Source organism: Gossypium hirsutum, chromosome A10 (genome assembly GCF_007990345.1).
Source record: "Gossypium hirsutum isolate 1008001.06 chromosome A10, Gossypium_hirsutum_v2.1, whole genome shotgun sequence".
Classification (NCBI taxonomy): Eukaryota; Viridiplantae; Streptophyta; class Magnoliopsida; order Malvales; family Malvaceae; genus Gossypium; species Gossypium hirsutum.
In genome coordinates, this window is record NC_053433.1 from 42612686 (window position 1) to 42631567 (window position 18882).

The following is an 18882-nucleotide window of genomic DNA, read 5'->3' on the forward strand; positions in this document are numbered from 1 at the left end:
TTAATTTTTAAAATATTTTTTGGGAAGAAATTTTAAATTTTAAATTTATTACAAATTGATTTTTTATTGTTACCAAATCGGTAGCGAGTGAGATGAAACTACGGAAGCTTAGTAGGGAAGAAAAATAAAATATGACACGTTGCAATATAGAATAATTTAGAAAGGGTTAAGAGCGAGAAGAGATAATTAATCAACCGTTCAGATCTTGCCATGTTGGTTTAAGCCAATGAAAACCGTTGGATTTGTCGAGGAATCAACGGTTAAGATGTGGGCACTTATTGCAATCAGGGATCTTGGCCGTTCATTAAGGCTTGGAGTGGGTTTCGTTGAGGGTGAAATAGCGAAAAGAAGATGACATTTAGAGCACAAAAATAGGAAAGGGAGATACGGAGAAGGGAGCGGAGAGAGAGAGGGGGGCAGAGGGAAAGAAGAGAAAAGCTAAAATCTTTCAAGTCTGAGTCTGACAGATTGTTTCAACACAAGATCTTTGAAAAATTATCGAGATCGGATTCTCGCCGGAATCAGTCACCGGAGTTCATTTCTGGGCGAATTATGGTAGATTTGAGACGATTGACTGAGGAGTGATGCGATTAGTCTTGTTTCTATATCAACTAATTTGTTATCTGCAAAAGGAGTTGATTTACGAAGATGGATAGAACCAGAGAAGCGAGGAGAGCCACTATGGCTGCCGTTTCCGCCACACATGGCCTTTCACGGCGGCGGCATAGATGTAGCTCTGTTAGAGACTCCCCAGGTTTTAAAATCAGATCTGGTCTTTCTTTTCACCTCTAACGGTGTCTTCATAGTGAAGTTTTCTGATTTGTTTATTTTTTTTCCCTTTTGTATTGTGCAGAGGATGATGGGCCGGTGGAGTTTCAAGAAACGACGCGTTTAAGAGATCGGAAGAAGGATCGAGATCGAGAAAGGGAAAGAAAACGAGATAGAGAGCGAGATAGAGAAAGAGAAAGAGAAAGAGATCGCTTTAGTAGAACGAGTAAGAGAAGAAGAGGCGATAGATTGATAAGTAACAGAGAAGACGGGGCCGATGAAAGTTCTGAAGAAAGTGTGAACGACGATGAAGATGATGACGACGAAGACGGAGGGGGAATACCTGGAGGAGGTTCTGTTCGGATGATTCCGCCGAACAACATGGCCGGGTCTTTGTCGATTCATCATCAACAGCAGCAGCATCAACATCGGAAGAGTTTTCCACTACCCGTGAAAGTCATTAGAACGATACCGCCTCCGGGGCCTGTTCTGACTACCAGCACAAGTACCTCGTCTACGTGGAAGGCAGCCGATGAGATGATTGGCGTGTCGGTGCCTAGAAAAGCTCGGTCAGGTAGAGAGGTGGAAGAGATTAACGAATTTCAGCCTTTTTGTTAGCAAGTATTCTGCTTTTGAAGTGGCTGATTTGTTATTTTTCCTTTTATTTTATTTTGTACAGCTTCTACTAAAAGGTCTCATGAATGGGCATCAAGTGGCGGTGGTGTTGGTTTAGTAGGCGGAGATCAGATTCACCGTCAAGCTTCAACTTCGCCGGTGAGAACAGGTGTAGCTGGGATGATAACATCACCGTCTCCGGCTCCAGCCTCTCCATCTTCTTCCAATGCTACTATGAGGAAGAAGATGGTCAGTTTTCTGAATTTTTTGTTCTTTGTTTTTGGCTCTTTTTTTGTTAAATCTAGTGACAAAGATTTGGTTTTTGACGTGAAGGCTAACGGACCAAAGCAAAGGCCACCCAAATCTTCGTCGAAATCCTCATCATCAGCTCAGGAAGAGATAGAGATGGAGATTGCGGAGGTCTTATATGGTTTGATGAGGCAGCCACAAGTCCCATCGAAGCAAGATACAAATGGGAATGATTCGGTCAAGTTCGATTCACGAGAAGTTAATAAACACAATCTTGATTCTAAATCAAGAGTCTCTTCACCGATCTCCTACTCCCCGTCAACCCTTCCTCAACCATCTTCCAATATACCTTCAAATTCTAACTCTTCTGCTACTCCTATATCTGCAATTGGTTAGTAACTTTCAGCTTAGAAGAAATAGAAACTTCTGCTTTTCTGAGCAATTGGGCTACAGATTTTGATTTGGGTATTGTTGTTGCAGCTCCCAAGAGGAAAAGACCAAGACCGGTGAAGTACGAGGATGAAACTACTGCGGTAGCACCACCTCCTATATTCTCTGTTTCGAACAATTCAATTTCATCTACAACTAAGGTTGAAATTGATCAACCCGCTAAAATTGAAGCTACCTCCATGGCTGAAATTGATGGTACTTATTTGATGAATTCTTCTCAAGCTGGACCAGCTTCTGCAGAGCTCGTTCAGGCTGAACCAAAGAAGGAAGAGAAGAACAATTTGGTACCAGATTCTAAGCCTTTGACTGAAGAATCTGAGATTAGAGACGTGGGTATCTGTAAAAAAGAGGAGTTTCAATCGCCAATGAAGGAAACTTTACCTTCTCCTGCTAATAATCCTTCTATTGCTGGTCCCAGATTGGATGATGAGCGTGAGACACTGACAAAAGCGTGAGCATTGTTTCCTTCTACTCATTCCTCGTTAACTTTTTATGGGGTGTTATAAGTCTCGAAAGCTTTGGTGTTTCAGGAATTCAACAGTTGGTGAGGTCGAGAGTCAGCGGGAAGTGAAGTTCCAGATAGATCTGATGGTGTGGATCCTCCTTTTCTTAAAATATGCAAGCTCTTTTAACTCCCTTCTAGTTGATTCTTTGTCTCTGGAATTCTAAGCTATTTTTTATTTTGGTTTTAGGCTCTTCCTCCATCTAGATCATCACCAGAGAGGGATGATGAGATTGATTTTGGGGTTTCAGATCCTAAACCATTGCCCACAGATATGGAATTGGTTAGTCACCTAGCTTTCACCAGTCTCTTGGTATGATGTGTATCATAAATTAATGGCTTTTTTTCTTTTCCTGTGCAGGAGATGAAGTCTACGGTTAAGGAAGATGATAAAAGAGTGAATGTCGGAAATGAAGATGTGAATGTGGAAGGCGAGGATAATAAGAAGGCCAAACTGACTGCTGAAGAAACTGAATCGCATAATCCAGTTATAAAGAGTGAAATGAATGCTCATCTAAAGCTTGATTTGGAGAAATCTGATAGAGATAGTGGTACAGGTAGTGTCGGTGCGAGCAAGTTCAAACACAATGTTCTAAAGCAGGAGCAACAGCAGCCCAATAAAGAGAAATCTGGTAAAAGTTAATCCTTTTTTTCCTGGGAAAATTTTTCCTCTCTTGTTTCTGATCTGGACTTATGTTTTTTGCTTTCTACAGCACAATCTTGTGCTTTACCTTTGCCGATGTCATTGGCTAGCTGGCCTGGTGGAGTTCCTCCAATGGGGTATAGCTTGTTGATTTGAAATTGGGTTTTGTGCTTTTTTGTCTTTAGTATATAAACCAGTGGTTTAGATGTTGTAATGGGGGGTAATGAATTTTTTTTCCCTTCCTGAGCAGATACATGGCTCCTCTGCAAGGTGTTGTATCCATGGATGGGAGCGCTGTATCTTCAGCATCTATTCAGGCATGTCGATATGTTCTTAATGTTTTCAGGTCTTGGTTATTTAATTGTTTTGGGTTCTAATTTACCTTGAACTTTTGGACTTTTGCAGCCTCCACATTTGCTGTTTACTCAACCAAGGCCAAAGAGATCTGCAACCCATTGCTACATTGCTCGGAATGTACACTGTCACCAGCAATTCATGAAGATGAATCCTTTCTGGCCCACGGCACCTGGTTCAGCTTCACTCTATGGTCTGAAGGCAAATTTAAATGTTGTGCCTGCTTCGGAATTGAATGGGAACATTCCTGGGAGAGCTGTGAGTTCTGTACAAGACAAGGGGCAGACTCTTGCAATTTTTCCTGGTCATGGTGGCAAAGATAAAAGTTCACAGGCTGCTACCAACATGGTGGATTCTGCACAGAGAAAGCAAATGCTGCTCCAGCAAGCTCTACCTCCTGGGGCACCCAGTAATATCCTGGTATGCTCTTGCCCGAGAAAACCTCATTTCACTTTTCTGTTCATTTGTTTCTAATGAAGTCCAGTGTTGTGTTAATTCCACAATTATATCTGGACAAAAATTTGATATTTTTCTTTTTGGTTTATTTCTATTTCAGCATGGCCCTGCTTTTATTTTCCCATTGAGCCAGCAACAGGCTGCTGCTGGGACTGTCCGACCTGGGTCTGTGAAATCTCCTGGTGCTGGCAGCACAACTTTGAGCTCGTCTAATTCTGCCTCAGTGAGTACCGCCCCTGCTGGTGCAACTGCCGCCCCTGCAATGAGCTTCAACTATGTGAATATGCCTAGCAACGAAACCCAGTACTTGGCAATTCTGCAGAATAATGCATATCCGTTTCCATTTCCTGCACATGTTGGGGCACCACCTGCATATCGAGGGAATCATGCGCAGCCTATGCCTTTTATTCCTGGATCTTTCTATTCTTCCCAAATGGTTCACCCAACACAGCTTCAGCAGCAGCAACAGCCACCTACACAGTTACAGCAAATCCAACAAGGTCATCAGAACACTAACATGTCTATTGGTGCATCATCCTCCCAGAAGCATTTGCAGAACCTGCAGCAGAGGCCTCATGGAAGTGGTGCCAGTAGTGGCAGTGGAACCTTGCAAGGCTTTCCTGCCCCCAAAAACCAGTCGTCTCATCCCTTGCCACTACAGCAACGGCAGCAACAACCAAGTCAGCATGCTTCTTATCAAGCCCGGCACCTTGAAGGTGAATTAAGTGGCAAAGATAGCCCATCAACTTCTGACAGCCGAGTATCTCGTGCAAATATGAATATTTATTGTCAGAATTTTGCCATGCCTTTACAACCTCCTAATTTCACCTTGATGACTGCTGCATCATTGGGTGGTTCCACCAGTTCTGGCTGTAACCAGGGGGAAAAGAAACAACATATCCAACAGTCAGGTTCAAAGGCTGGAGTTGAGTCTCTTACATCTCAGTCATTTGCCATGTCGATTGCCTCCATTAATGGTACTACTACTCCTGGCGTTGATATTTCCTCCTTTGGACGAGATCATGCAATTCTTCAAAGCCTTCCGGAGAGTACAAGGCAAGGCATCATGGCAGCTGCTGTAGCTGCCCAAACAGCCCAACAGAAGAAGAATAATTATATTGCTTCCGAAGAAGGGAATCATGGAACTAATGATGCATCTAGTGTGGAAGAAGGAAGGAATGCCATGGCAGGAAAGAGTTCAGCTACTGCTGGGCAGTCCATTGCCTTCACCAGGTCGGATCTGTCTGATTCGTCTGTTTCCACTATTCCTGGCAGCAATGTTATTGATAGTTCTGCCCGTACAACTAATCTTGGCTCTGCTCCCAGAACTTCAGGTTCTGTTATGCCTGCTTCAATCAGTTGTGTAAATGCTCCTAGTGGTCAGCAGCAACTTCAGCGGAATCAACAGCAGCAGCAACAGCAGATGCTTCAGCTTCAGAAGCCGCACCAATTTGGGGCTGCTTCTGCTTCTCGAAGCAAGGTGCCGGTGACAAGTAATGGAAATGCTTATTCTGATCACCTTCCTTCATCTTCTATGGCTACAAAATTCCAAAATGCCTTGTCTCCTTTCCCTCAAAATCTTGTGCAAACCAGCAGCAGTCCAGCTCAATCTCCTCAATGGAAGAATTCTGTAAGGACAACTGGCCCTCAAGTTTCTTCTCCATCTCTATCTTCAACTTCATCAAGCCTAAAAAATATTTCCCAGCAACAAGCCCGGCCACAGCAAAACCACACCGAGATTTCTTTCACAGCTAATCCTAACTCAACACAAAATCAACAGCCTCCTAGTAGCACCCCATCCCCCTCTACTCCGATTGTGGTTGGCTCTCCCACAACTTCAATCTCCAGAAGTGCTGGTGGTAGTCCCAGGACAACAGGTTCCACTTCTACTGGCAACAAAGGTTGTCAAGCATCTAGTTTATCATCTCAGCTGACCAAGAACTCACCATCATTGCCTAGTCAGATATCATCTCCTGTTGGTGGGAGGAGTGTGCCATCAGTCCTGGGAAACCCCCATTTAAGTTCATCTTCAAGTATGGGGACGAAGCCCCAATCAGTGCTACATCAACAGCAGCAGCAAAAGCATGCACTACATCAAGCGCAACTGTTCTTCTCAAATGCTTACATTCAGGCCCAAGCTCAACACTCACCAACCACAACAGCTGCAAATGGGTTCTTTCTTCAAAGACACCGTAATGAGCAACAGCAGGCACTGCCTTCAGGATCATCAACTTCAACGTCAGTGTTGTCATTGTGTTCTCCAGTTACTCCTGCTAATACTGGCACCACTGACCCTGCAAAGGCTGTAGTTGCTGCTGCTGGTAATATGAAAGGTGGTGGCGTAGCATCACAGGGACTTATACATGCTGCACAATTTGCAACCACACAGTCATCTGGAAAGCCATATCAGCTTGTTCCAGGTTTCCCATACGTTCATGCTGTTCCTGCTGCTGTTCAGGTGAAACCAGCAGAGCAAAAACAACCTGCTGGTGAGTAGAAATATGCGCTTTGTGCTTTGTATTGCTATCACCATACAGGGATCAAGATACAGCACTGAGAAGAGATTTTGGCATTGCAGTTCCTTGTTGATTGTGCTTATCGTATCATCCAAGACACTTGTGCTCATAAACTTTCTTGACAAGGTTGATCATTGTTCAGTCTAATTAAACTAGAATGGTTTGATGGGCGAAAGATGGAGAAATAGGTTGTCAACAATGTTTTTGTAGGGCAAATGAAGATGGTGTAGGGGAATAGGGCTCCAGGAAAAGCACGGAAGTGGAGCACCTACTTTTCCGTCTCGTGGCAGTAATGGAGGTTCTTTTTCTTATATAATTTTATTTCCTTTTTATCTTTGAATTTGGGATTTTGAAATTTCCAGAATAGATCAGTAAACAAATCTTTTGACATAATATATGCAACTGAAGGGTGTATATGTATATGTGTTTCACATGCACATTTAAGAGTAATCCTCTTCATTTTTTCTATTCATCTATTTGCCTTCATTTTTATTTTGATTATTATGCCTCTTCCATAACATGTCTTGAATCGATTCCTGTTATTTTAGTAGCAGCACAAGTGTTGAAGAGAGGAGGGATTTGATTGTTCTGTCTGGTGATAGGAGGGATATTATGACGATGGTGATGTGGATAAAACTAGAGCCTGACTAAAGCTTTTGAAGCTAAAGTTGTACAAGACAATCAAAAACAATACGAACTCGTATAGCTCACTGGCGTTTTATGTATATAAACAAGTAGGGTTTAACAACCATGAACAAAAAGGAAAAAGTAGGGTTTAAACTTGCGGGCCGTTCATCAATCAACACCCTTTGTACATTATTCCATTTTTCTCATAATTAGCCAAATAGTGATTGAACCTCGCACTCTCTACCCTCGGTTCCCATCTGGCTTTTTTTACAATAGTGACCCTATATAATTTTAAAAAATTATGAAAATAATTTAATTTTAAGATTAATTATGAGAATGACTTTAGTTTTATAATAGACGGGAATGGCGATAACATCTTAAATTTTGACTCAATCATCAGTTAATTATCAGTTAATTATATAGTAAATGATTACCTTTAAAAAATATTATTTTTGGTATGTCACTTTTTAGGCAACATTTGTATGTGTTCTTTGAAATACTTGTATTTTCACGAGTACGAAGAAGGAAAAAAATAATAATTTTTTTATTCTGGTGATAAATTCAAATGTGGTGACATCAATGTCAGTAATTTTATTTTAGTGTCACCTCTTAATGTAGAGGTATCAAATTTAGAAAAAAAATATCTTCGGTCACAGTTTCAAATGTAGTAGCACCAATGATTTTTTTTTTACTTTTTCGGTGACATTTCTTCATGTAGAGGCACCAAAATCTATGAACAAAGTTTTTTTTTTTGGGTCCTAGCTCCAAATGTGATTGCACTAGGTAATTTTTTTTTTAATTTTTCTCCTGGTGCCAATTACAAATGTGGCATGTGACCATTGGTGTAGGGCTTCTTGTAACGCCTTTTACCCGTATCCGTCGCCAGAACAGAGTACGAGGTATTACCGAGGAGTACAAAACACTTACAGATAATTTAAATATATTTTCATAACAACTTGTCTCAATTTCATACTATTTCATATTTAAGCTTTACTCACTAAAGTATTTGAAATATTATTGTTATGCAAATAGCACACATGAGGTACATAATTCCATAGTTAAGAATGAACACATTTATCAAACATATTCCACATTCATATATCAATGTCTTACATTTTCATATATCAATAACCGTCATTTTTCTTGTTTTTCAGATAATTATGTGTAACCATTGATAAGCATGTAATTCACTGTTTCTTCCTGTCAATCACAATTTCAAATGACAAATTCGTGTGAATCAGCTTAACCTCATTATGTGTTTAAATTCTGTCACTTTGATTCACATACTCATAATTTACTAACATATCTTGTCAAACACAATCTCTGAATGATAAAATCACATAATCACAGAATAATAATAATGATAACATTACTTACATTTTTTTCCACATGTTACATTTACGACTTACCAACTTGTCCATCCAAGGAACAGCTTATGGATTTGAGTACATCGTGATCTGAAGCCCGAAATCTAGCTAAAGCACATAAGTGCTAAACGGAAGCCCGGAGGCTAACTGAAGCACATAAGTGCTAGACGAAAGCCCGGAAGCCCGAAGGCTAACTGAAGCACATAAGTGCTAAACGGAAGCCCGGAGGCTAACTGAAGCTCATCAGAGCTGAACTGAAACCCCAGAAGGGTTAACTGAAACTTATATGAGTTAACGGAAGCTCGTAAGAGCTAAACAGAAAGCAAACACGAGAATTCGCAACAAATGCTGAATCTCAGTTTACTTGGGTAATATACCGTCAATTCATCTTTTTCACTGAAAGATTGTACTCATTTCCTGCGTTCCGTTCCTCCAAAATTCTCAGTTTAATTTCATAACTTTTGTACATAATTTACTTATTTTCAACAATTAACATACATAAATATTAATCACCATTCATAAAATAATATTGAAATTTAATAATATTAACAAATGGTCACTAAATTTAGTTATATAAACTCACAAGTTCGATTTTTGTATTATAGCGATAATCATAATTTCATAATAAATATTCCAAATAAAACATTATATCGTTTCTAATTCAACACTTATCGATTATAATCGGGCATGTGATTAATTTATACACGAGTCATTCATATATTTTTGTATATTTTCCTCTTCCTCCTCTCCATCCACATCCTTAGTATAAACAACACACTTGTAGGTAACATTATCTATAATTTTCACTATCTACTTATGTGAATATTCAAGCTGTCCATCTGTGTCATAGCCACTAAATTATTTTTATCTTGAGATACAGAACTCCAAATTAAGATCCATAAATTTTCCCAGAAACTAGATTCACATATATTCTTACCATAAAATTTTCATAATTTTTGGTTGGTCCAATTAATACAGTTTATTCATTGAAGTCTCCCCTATTCTGCTGTCTGACAGTTCCGACCCTTCTTCACTAAAAATTAATTATCTCTTCGTACAGGATTCGAATGATGTTCCCGTTTGTTTCTCTTGAAAATAGACTCATTCAGAATTCTAAAAATATAAATGTAAGCCCATAATTATTTTTATCCAATTTTTGATGATTTTACAAAGTCAGAATAAGGGAACCCGAAATCATTCTGACCTTGTCTCACAAAATTTATCATATCTCATGATTTAGGATTCCATTGCTTACATTATTTCTTCTATAAGAAACTAGACTCAATAATATTTAATTTAATATTTTATTCATCCTCTAATTCCATTTCTACAATTTTTGGTGATTTTTCAAAGTTAGACTACTGCTGCTGTCCAAAACAGTTTTAGTGCAAAATGTTGATTTCCATTTGGCCCCAAATTTCACAATTCATACAATTCAGTCCTTGCTCAATTAACCCCTCAATTAAGATAATTTTCTCAATTAATACTTTTCCTAAACATTATAAGTTATTTCATAACTATTGAATTTCAGAATTTCCACATAAAACTCTAACTTCAAACTCTTTTACAATTAGGTCCCAAACATTCACTTTCTATTCAATTCTTACAATAAAATCAACATATAAACAATTTAAAGCTATAATTCCATGACAAATCATCATATACTTCCAGCACATATGTATAGAAACTTTCAATTTCTTTCATAGAATCAAAAACTAATGAATTCAACAATAGGACCTAGTTGTAAAAGTCACAAAAACATAAAAATTTCAAGAAATAATCCAGAATTGAACTTACTTGAAGTAAAAATATTAAAAACCAGCTTAATATAACTCTTTCATGTCGTTTTTCTGATGAGAATGCAGAAAATAAAAAGAAATCTAGATAATTCCACTTTAGTCCTAGCTTTATTAAGTAAATTTTACAATTTTTCAATTTTGCCCTTAATTCTCCTTATGTTCTTGCTGATTTCATGCCCTTGCCGTCCAGCCCAAATAGACTTTGGGTCTATTTTCCTTTTAAACCCTTTTTCTTTTATCAATTAAGCTATTTAATCATTTCCCACAATTTTGTATTTGATACAATTTAGTCCTTTTTGTTCAATTAACTATCAGAACTTTAAAATTTCTTGACGAAACTTTAATACTAACATATTAACACTCCATAAATATTTATAAAAAATACTTATGGCTAAATTTAAAATTATCGAGGTCTCCATACCTCGTTTTCGATTCTAATTATTTTAATATTTATTTTTAGTACACTATTCACTAATTCAAAATTTTTCCTAACTTCACATTTAATTTATACTCACTAAATTAATAATATTTCCTACTCATTTGTCGGATTTAGTGATCTCGAATCACTGTTCTGACACCACTGAAAATTAGGCTGTTATACTTCTCCTTGAGAGTCTTTTTGCTCCAAACACTGAAGTAAGTCTTTAACAAAGGGTTTATAAAGCATCTTCTTCTAGTGCAAGAAAAAAACAGAGTTATCTTGACAACATAACTAATTTTACCTTGTGATTGTGTAACCATTGTCAACAGGAACTCTTAACCATTTAACCATTACCAATTGCTCCATCTCCCTTAGTGTTAACCTAGGTATTTCATTACGGGTGAGCAAAAAACGATATTATATTTTATGAGTCGTTTATCTATAAGAGTGATGGTACACTCTCCACACGATAAATGAAATGTGTGCCACTTCAAACGTCACCGTATCGACGTGAACACATACATATCTTAAAAGCTAAACAATTTTTTCGTAAAACACCACCATAATAATAAATATTCTCCCTTCAACATAATATATTTATTTATCTTTTTTCTTTCTTTCAACATAACAAAAAAATCCTAATTTTTTTTAAAACTTAAATTTACATTAGAATCATACACAGTTGGTGGTGCCACCAGATAAATAAGTGGCACTAAAATAAAAAAGAAAACATTGCTTTTTGTGCCTCCACATGAGGCAACACCTAAAAAAAAGAAAAAGAAATTGTTAGTGCCACAACATTTAAATTTGACACCAGGGAAATTATTTTTATTAATTTTGATACTTTTACATATAGAGCGACACCAAAAAAGTAAAAAAAAAAAAGTTACTTGTACTGCCACTTTTCTAAAAAGACCCTTCCCATCTCTTCAACAAACAACACAAAATTGGTTGCTGAAAAGGCCACCTCTCTCTATCGTCGGTATCTGCACTGGATAAAAATATTAAGGGAGTATTTAAAAATTCATTAAAAATTGTTTTCATGCATTAATAAATGGAAATTTTAAATTCATAGACGGGATTGAAAATGTTACATTTTTATTTTTGTATTGTTATTTTAATTTCATTTGTAATATTTAAAAAATTTACAAAAATTATATTATATATTGATAAATAAAATTTGATGAATATTTTAATACTATTTGGAGGATATGTTTTCCTTTCCAAATTTACCCTTTCTCGCTTTTCTTCAAGGTTGGTGGGCCCGGAAAACTCGTTCCACAACTGTACTCAAAGGTAAGACATGCATCTGTTCTCATCTTCACACGTGCTCTCATTTCTTTTTCAATTGTCCTTTTTTTTAATCATTTTAGACCTCTATGCATAATATTATAATAACTTATATAAAATAAAAGAAATACAATATTCCAGATGTAAGGGATAAAAACAAAGTAATCTTCCCTCCGTTCAACTTGCATAGATCCAAAAATGAAACTGGGGGGTTTTCGGTTTTCCCCAAATTTTGGTGTGGATGTTGATGTTGACCCCACCAATAAAAGCATTTGTTCCCTTCTATAATCCCCCAAAAAATCTAAAATAAATAATATGATCGTAAGATTTAGGTCTTTCGTGATGTAGGGAGTGGGACCACTTAACTAAAGGACAAAAATAATAAAAAAATCAAGTGGGTCTATAAGATTAAATTAACCCCTTATTTTTGTAAACATTAAATAAAAACACCAATAAACAGTAGTCCCATGCCGCCATACTATTTTTAAGAAGCGGAAAAGGTAAAGTAAGATATTTTATAAGTATCTTTGACATCTAAAATGACTTGATAATTTGCTGTCTTAAAATTTTTTCCAAGAGTTAATACGTAATTTCTTGTTTGAATTTGTTTAAAGTAATTAATATTTTTTAGATTTTGTTAGTGTTTGAATTTGTATTTTGTTATTTAAGTTATTATTTTCATATTAATATCGTTAGTTTATGTTGATATTATACTAATAGTTAATCCATTGATGATATGTGATAGCTTTTCAATATGTCACGTGACCAATATAAATTTAAAAAATTTAAAAAATAAATATATAAATTAATAATAAAGTATAAAATTTTCAGAATAAAAGTTTATTTTTTTCATTAGTTTATTTATTTTTAAAATTTTTAATTTATACTCGTCAAATGACACAACGAGAAGCTGCTATATGTCACTACAAGATTAACTATGAAAATCATGTTAACACAAAATAATTATGTTAGTGCATACATACCAATTTAGATGATAAAATACAAATTCAAATATTAAATAAAAATAAGTCAAACATTAACTAAATACTTTTAAACAAATTTTAAAAAATATTATATATTAATTTTTTTAATAATGTAAACATAAATATGTATGTGTTATTGAATTGTTGAAATTTATACGAGTATGAAATGCATATTAAATATTCACATCATTCGTACTTAAAAATGTCTCTGTCTATTATATTATTTTCATAGTTATTAAATGTTTATTTTTTTATTTGGTATGAAATTTTGTTTTAATTTTAAGCATGAACGAAATTATTATTAAGATAGAATAAATCCTATCACTTTTATATGGTTTATTATATAAAAATATTTTTTGAAAATAATTCAATAATTAATTGAGTTTTTAAATTAAAAATAACATTCAATTGAACTCTTAATAAAATTTAAATAATTAATTAAGCCTTCAATACTTTTTATGAAGCCATTTAATGCAGTTTATTTTGCCACGTGGCATGTTTAGGTGGTGCCACATAATGAAATATGATTTTTTTAATTTTTTAAAAATATAAAAAAATCTAAAAAATTATTCTTTAATAAAAATATTTCTCTTTTTATTTTAACTATCGTTCCTTTTTTCCTTTATTTTCTTCTTTCCATTTTCCATTTTCCTTTTTCCCGTTTTTTTTTTTATCTTCAAAAAACAAAACTTTAATAAACCAAGGCATTGTTTGTTTCAAATCAAGATTCTACTTTTCCAAACCTAATTCGAAGCCCGTCGAATGGTTCATTGGAGAGACTCAATGTAATAAAAACAACAGCAGCAGAGAAAAAAAAAAGGCTTCTGCCGACTGAATAGAGGAGTGGAGTTCTACAGCAATGGAGATTTTTATGAAGGTGGATTTCACAAGGGCAAGTGTAATGGGAGTGGGGTTTATAACTATTTTGTGAATGGGAGATACGAAGGGGAATGGGTTGAAGGGAGATAAGAGGGGTAAGGAGTAGAGAGTTGGAGCAGGGGGAGTAGATATAGGGGGCAATATAGACAGGGTTTAAGGCATGGATTTGGGGTTTATAGGTTTTATACAGGTGATTCCTATGCTGGTGAGTGGTGTGATGGGCAAAGTCATGCTGTTGGTGTTCAAACTTGTGCTGATTGCGAGTTAAAGTCTGGGGTTAAACATGGACTTAGCTACTACCATTTCAGGTATGAAAATAATTTCTTGGCTTTTCCTTTTCCAAGTTTGAATTAAAAGGCGGACTTTGGGTTTAATTTCTTGAATTCATGTTCATTTCTTTTTTCCTTTTAAAGCTTTACCATGGAATATTTGATTGATTAAGAAAATGGCATTGTGGTCTTATATTCCATAAATGTTTTGATTTTTATTTATCTCCAGTAAAACCCATAAATTAGTGAGATATACTGTTTGATTATTGAATTTATAATCCTATATATATATTTTTAAAGTAAAATTAAAGAAAGGGGAAAATGGTAATTGGAAAGAAAAAAAATAAAGGAAAAAGAGGAAGATAGTAAAAAAAAAAAGAGAAGATAAAATATTTTTTAAACAATTTTTCTATTATTTTTAATATTTATTATAATTTTTAAAAATTTAGATTTTTTAAAAACTTAAGTGAAATTATCAGAACTTATCACGTGACACAACCTAAGCGTGCTATGTGGCGAAGTTAACAATGTTAATCGTTTCCATAAAAAGTGTCGATGTGAGGATTTAATTGTTTGCTTAAATTTGGTTAAGAACTTAATTGAGTGCTGTTTTTGATTGAGGGCTCAATTAATTATTAAATTATTTTTTAAGGGTTTTTAAATATATAATAAATCTTTTTATATTATATCTATTTAGTTGTTTGTGTATAAAATAAGTAGAAGATTAATTTCATTACATAATTTAAATTGGTTCCAAATTTGTAACGGAATAACTTAATTAATATGATAATGATATTTTGAAAATTTAATTAAAATGTTTAAAGAATTTAATTTAAAATTAGGGTAATAGTTTGGGTAAGTATGTTGAAATTAACACATAAGTGATACAAACCTCACACACTTACTTTGAATGGAAATAGAACTCTCGGGTTGTCCAAGAATAGATTTTCAATAACATGAATTATTGACCAATTTTATATTATAAAGAATCAATAACTTTCGATAAGTTTCCAGACTAAGTTGGATTTCATAAAATCCATATCAGTTTTTATTGTTATTGCCCAGAGTTTGGAATCAACACTCTCCATCGGTTCATCAAATGTGAGGGGTCTTTATATTCTTGTTTGACAGGCTCTATAATGATTCGATTTCTAATGGTTCGAAAAATGTAGTTTCAGATTCTTGTTTCCGTAAATATTAAATAGAGATATTTACGGAGTGATTATTTAGATATATTAAAATTTGGTTAAGTAATTTATTTGAAAATGTGATTAATTAAGGCCCAGGGATCAAATTGTAAATGTTTAATTGCTATAGATTTTTAATTAGGAAAAGGCTTACGGACTTAAATAAGATAACAATTATCCAATAGACTAAAATAGCTAATAAAACAATCTTAAATAGATGATGGTAGGATGTGATGTTGAATGTCATTAGATTAAACTAATTAAGGATTAAAGCTTAATTAATTATAATTAAGTCAATTAATTAAGTTTAATTATAAATTAATCTAACTATATAAATCAAAATTAAGTAGAAAGAGTGATCATATTCTCCACTTCAACCGTCTACCATTGTAGCTAAAGAGAAGAAAGCTCTAAAACCTAGTTTGTCATTTGGCCACTTATTTCAACTAAGTTTCTAGCCATTTTTTTTTATTTTTATAGAAATTAAATCATGGGTGTAATAGCCCATTTTCAATGAAATTAGAACAGTGGTTTTGTGACCACAAATCTGAAGTTGGAAAATTTATTTTATTATTATTTTAGTGCCTACAGCATGATAGTGTTACCGTATAAAAATTTCATTAATAAATTTTACCGTTTATTTGCTTAATTTGATAAAAAGGACTAAATCACGTAAAGTACATGTAACAGCCTGATTTAGACCCTATTCGGAACGGTGGTTTCGGGACCACGAATACAAATCAGAAAAATATTTTAATATTATTTTCTGTGTTTATAATGTGTGAATTTATATGTGTGAAATTTTTGTGTTTTAATTTTGTCGTTTGAGTGCCCGATTTAATAAAAGGGCTTAATCACGTAAAATGAAAATTTGATAGTTTTATGTGTAAGGGCAGAATTGTTGTTGTCTTTTTAATTTAAGGTATTTAAGTTGCAATATTACCATTGGAGTTAGTGATAGACGGTTGTGGCCTTAATATATATGTTTTAGTTATTAAATTATAAAGGTTAAATTTGTAAATTGTTAAATAATATATGTTATAATAAAAATAAAATAAAACAACAATGCATTTTGTTCATACTTTTGACCGAAAATTGAGAAAGAAAGAAAAGAAATAAGCTTACGGTATTCAGCCTTGTCCAAGCTTGATTCAAGGTTAGTTTTTGTTCGGTTTTTGATAATTTTTACGTTTTTGAGATCATTGCAGTGTAATGTACAAAGCCCATACTTGAATTTTTGATTTTGATGAGTATTTTGAGTTATGTCATTGATGAATAATTGAGCTTTGTGATGTTAGTTGATGAATTATGAAAGATATGTTTTGGATTAATATGTTTTGTATTGGAATTTTTGATGATTTTGATAATTAGGATTAAATTGAAAAAATAATAAATTGAGGGACTAAAATGTGAAATAAATGAAATGAATGGACTTGTATGAACATGGGTAACATTCGGCCTAAGCATGGTGTGTACAAATTTTGCATGTTTTGTGTTTTGTGTAATTTGGACTAAATTGTAAAAAGTGTAAAATGTTAGGGGTAAAATGGTAATTTTCCAAATTATGTGTTTTTGGACTAAATTGAATGAGATTATGTTTGAATGAGTTTAATTCGAATATGTTTAGATCAAGAACCAAAGAAATCGGATTTGGATCGGGGGAAAACCAAAGTTGTCGATTTGTTGTCCCGTTCTGATTATTGTTATCCGAGGTAAGTTTATAAGCAAATAGATGTTAATTTTAAATAAATACAAGTTTTATATGCTGAAATGAATTATGTGAATATATATATATGATAGCCGAATGTGAATATGCTTAAAAGTTATGTGTACGAGTTCGATTCAATCGAGTTACGACGTCCGAAAGCCCCATACAAACCTTAGGAATAGCTAGGATACATATGTCATGACATAGGATTTCCGATATGTGTTCTCGTGTAAGACCACGTTTGGGACGTTGGCATCGATATGTGATTACGTGTAAGACCATGTCTGGGACATCGGCATCATATTTGATTCGTGTAAGACCTTATTTGGGACAGTGGCATCGATTAATCGATATGTGATTACATATAAGACCACGTCTGGGACGTTGGCATTGTATGATATGTGTGATTATTCGAGTATCCTATTCAATTCCAAATGCTTCAACGGGCAATGATAAGTTGTGATCGAATGTGTAAATCGAGCTAAGTGAAGAGGTATGTGATAGTTTATTACCTATTTGAAATTAAGGTAAGTTGGTTATTTGATATGCGATGCAAATTATACATTATGCTAATGTAAATATATGTGTATTTGTGAAGTATATTTGGCCACATGATATGTATAAGTATGAGATATTAAAGTTTGATTCAAGAGTATATGCTTATGAGTGTGTATATATTCGGTTATATAATGGTACTATGGTTTTGAAATTGAATGTTACTTTGATAATATATATATTCGACCAAAGTAAAATTTATATATGAAAGTATATGTTGTGTATAAAATTGTGAACTTGAAATTAAATATCATTAATTGGTTTGGTTAATTGAGTTGATATTGTCATTGAGTTATTTATTTGCTTATGACTTACTAAGCTATGATAGCTTACTCTGTGTGTATATTTGCCTCTGTTTTATAGATTTTGGAGTCAAGTTGCGAGCTCGGGGATCGTCAGCAAAGTTTATCACACTATCGACTATTTTCGGTACTTTATAAGTTTGAATTTGAACCTATGGCATGTATAGGCTAGATTATATTTGGAAATGTTGATTTTGGTATGTGTATATATATAAGCCATGCAAAAATGGCTTAATCTTGATATTAATGCTTATATGCAATCGGTTATGGCATAGGCTTGATATTAAAGTATATTTCATGGTGTATATCTGTGTGATTTTTGGCTATATGGTTTGACTTGATTATTAGGTTATTTTATGATTTAGTAATTTGACATGGGAGAAGTATATTTTGGTAAGTATGATGTATATTTGGCCATGATGGTAAATTGTTTTAAAAGTGTATATTGGCATGATTTATGTGATGGAAATGATAGATAATATGTACTTGAGTATTCGGTTATGGTTTTAGGTTCGAGTTGACTGATATGCAAAATTAGCTTTTGGTATGTATTGATTGAGTATAGGAGTTCGAAAATGGCTTAATTTTCATGTTTAAATTCGGTTATATCCGATCATGGTTGGAGTTATTTTGATATGCATATTATAAGGTATGTATGATTTGTGTTTTGGTTGCATATCTATATTTGGTTAATGATATGAATAAATTATAAATAGCTTTAAGTAAGCTTGATATATGGACAATGGATGTATTTGGATTGTGGTTTGTTAATGATGTCAATTATAGTGATAATTCAGTCATGATTTAGCTTATATTGAAAATATGTAATTATAAGCATAATAATAAACATGCGAAATGGTTGTATTTTTAGTTGATATTTGTGTTCAAAATGGTTCAATTTGTTTTAGCCACATGTGCATAAATTGTAATAATAGAATAGAT

The 18882-nt window shown here is 34.1% G+C and overlaps 1 protein-coding gene and 1 long non-coding RNA gene across 4 annotated transcripts; both read left to right on the forward strand.

The window, feature by feature from the left end:
- Nucleotides 1–292: 292 nt before the first annotated feature.
- LOC107901704 (protein TIME FOR COFFEE) lies at nucleotides 293–7025 on the forward strand. 3 transcript variants are annotated; one of them, XM_041079311.1, is made up of 13 exons: nucleotides 293–754; nucleotides 854–1342; nucleotides 1448–1632; nucleotides 1717–2023; nucleotides 2113–2533; nucleotides 2613–2673; nucleotides 2775–2867; nucleotides 2946–3216; nucleotides 3298–3364; nucleotides 3478–3544; nucleotides 3633–4001; nucleotides 4138–6526; nucleotides 6616–7025. In XM_041079311.1, exons 1-13 carry the CDS (start codon nucleotides 649–651, stop codon nucleotides 6624–6626), a joined length of 4836 nt encoding a protein of 1611 aa, XP_040935245.1. In that variant the 5' UTR covers nucleotides 293–648; the 3' UTR covers nucleotides 6627–7025. The 3 variants fall into 3 exon arrangements, with proteins under 3 accessions (XP_040935245.1, XP_040935246.1, XP_040935247.1); XM_041079312.1 differs by having other exon boundaries at nucleotides 340–754; nucleotides 1448–1542; XM_041079313.1 differs by having other exon boundaries at nucleotides 340–754; nucleotides 1448–1542; nucleotides 4138–7025.
- Nucleotides 7026–13664: 6639 nt separating this feature from the next.
- On the forward strand, nucleotides 13665–18312 carry LOC107905944 (uncharacterized). Its single transcript, XR_001686638.2, has 3 exons — nucleotides 13665–14227; nucleotides 17003–17087; nucleotides 18002–18312. It is a non-coding gene; the product is annotated as an uncharacterized lncRNA (long non-coding RNA).
- Nucleotides 18313–18882: the final 570 nt, after the last annotated feature.

Bases quoted from the DNA above. Each gene is read 5' to 3' on its own strand.
- LOC107901704 (XM_041079311.1), top strand. From the start codon at position 649: ATGGATAGAACCAGAGAAGCGAGGAGAGCCACTATGGCTGCCGTTTCC. The intron at 1,633-1,716 runs GTCAGTTTTCTG...TTTGACGTGAAG, and splicing joins CTACTATGAGGAAGAAGATG to GCTAACGGACCAAAGCAAAG. The intron at 4,002-4,137 runs GTATGCTCTTGC...TTTCTATTTCAG, and splicing joins GGGCACCCAGTAATATCCTG to CATGGCCCTGCTTTTATTTT.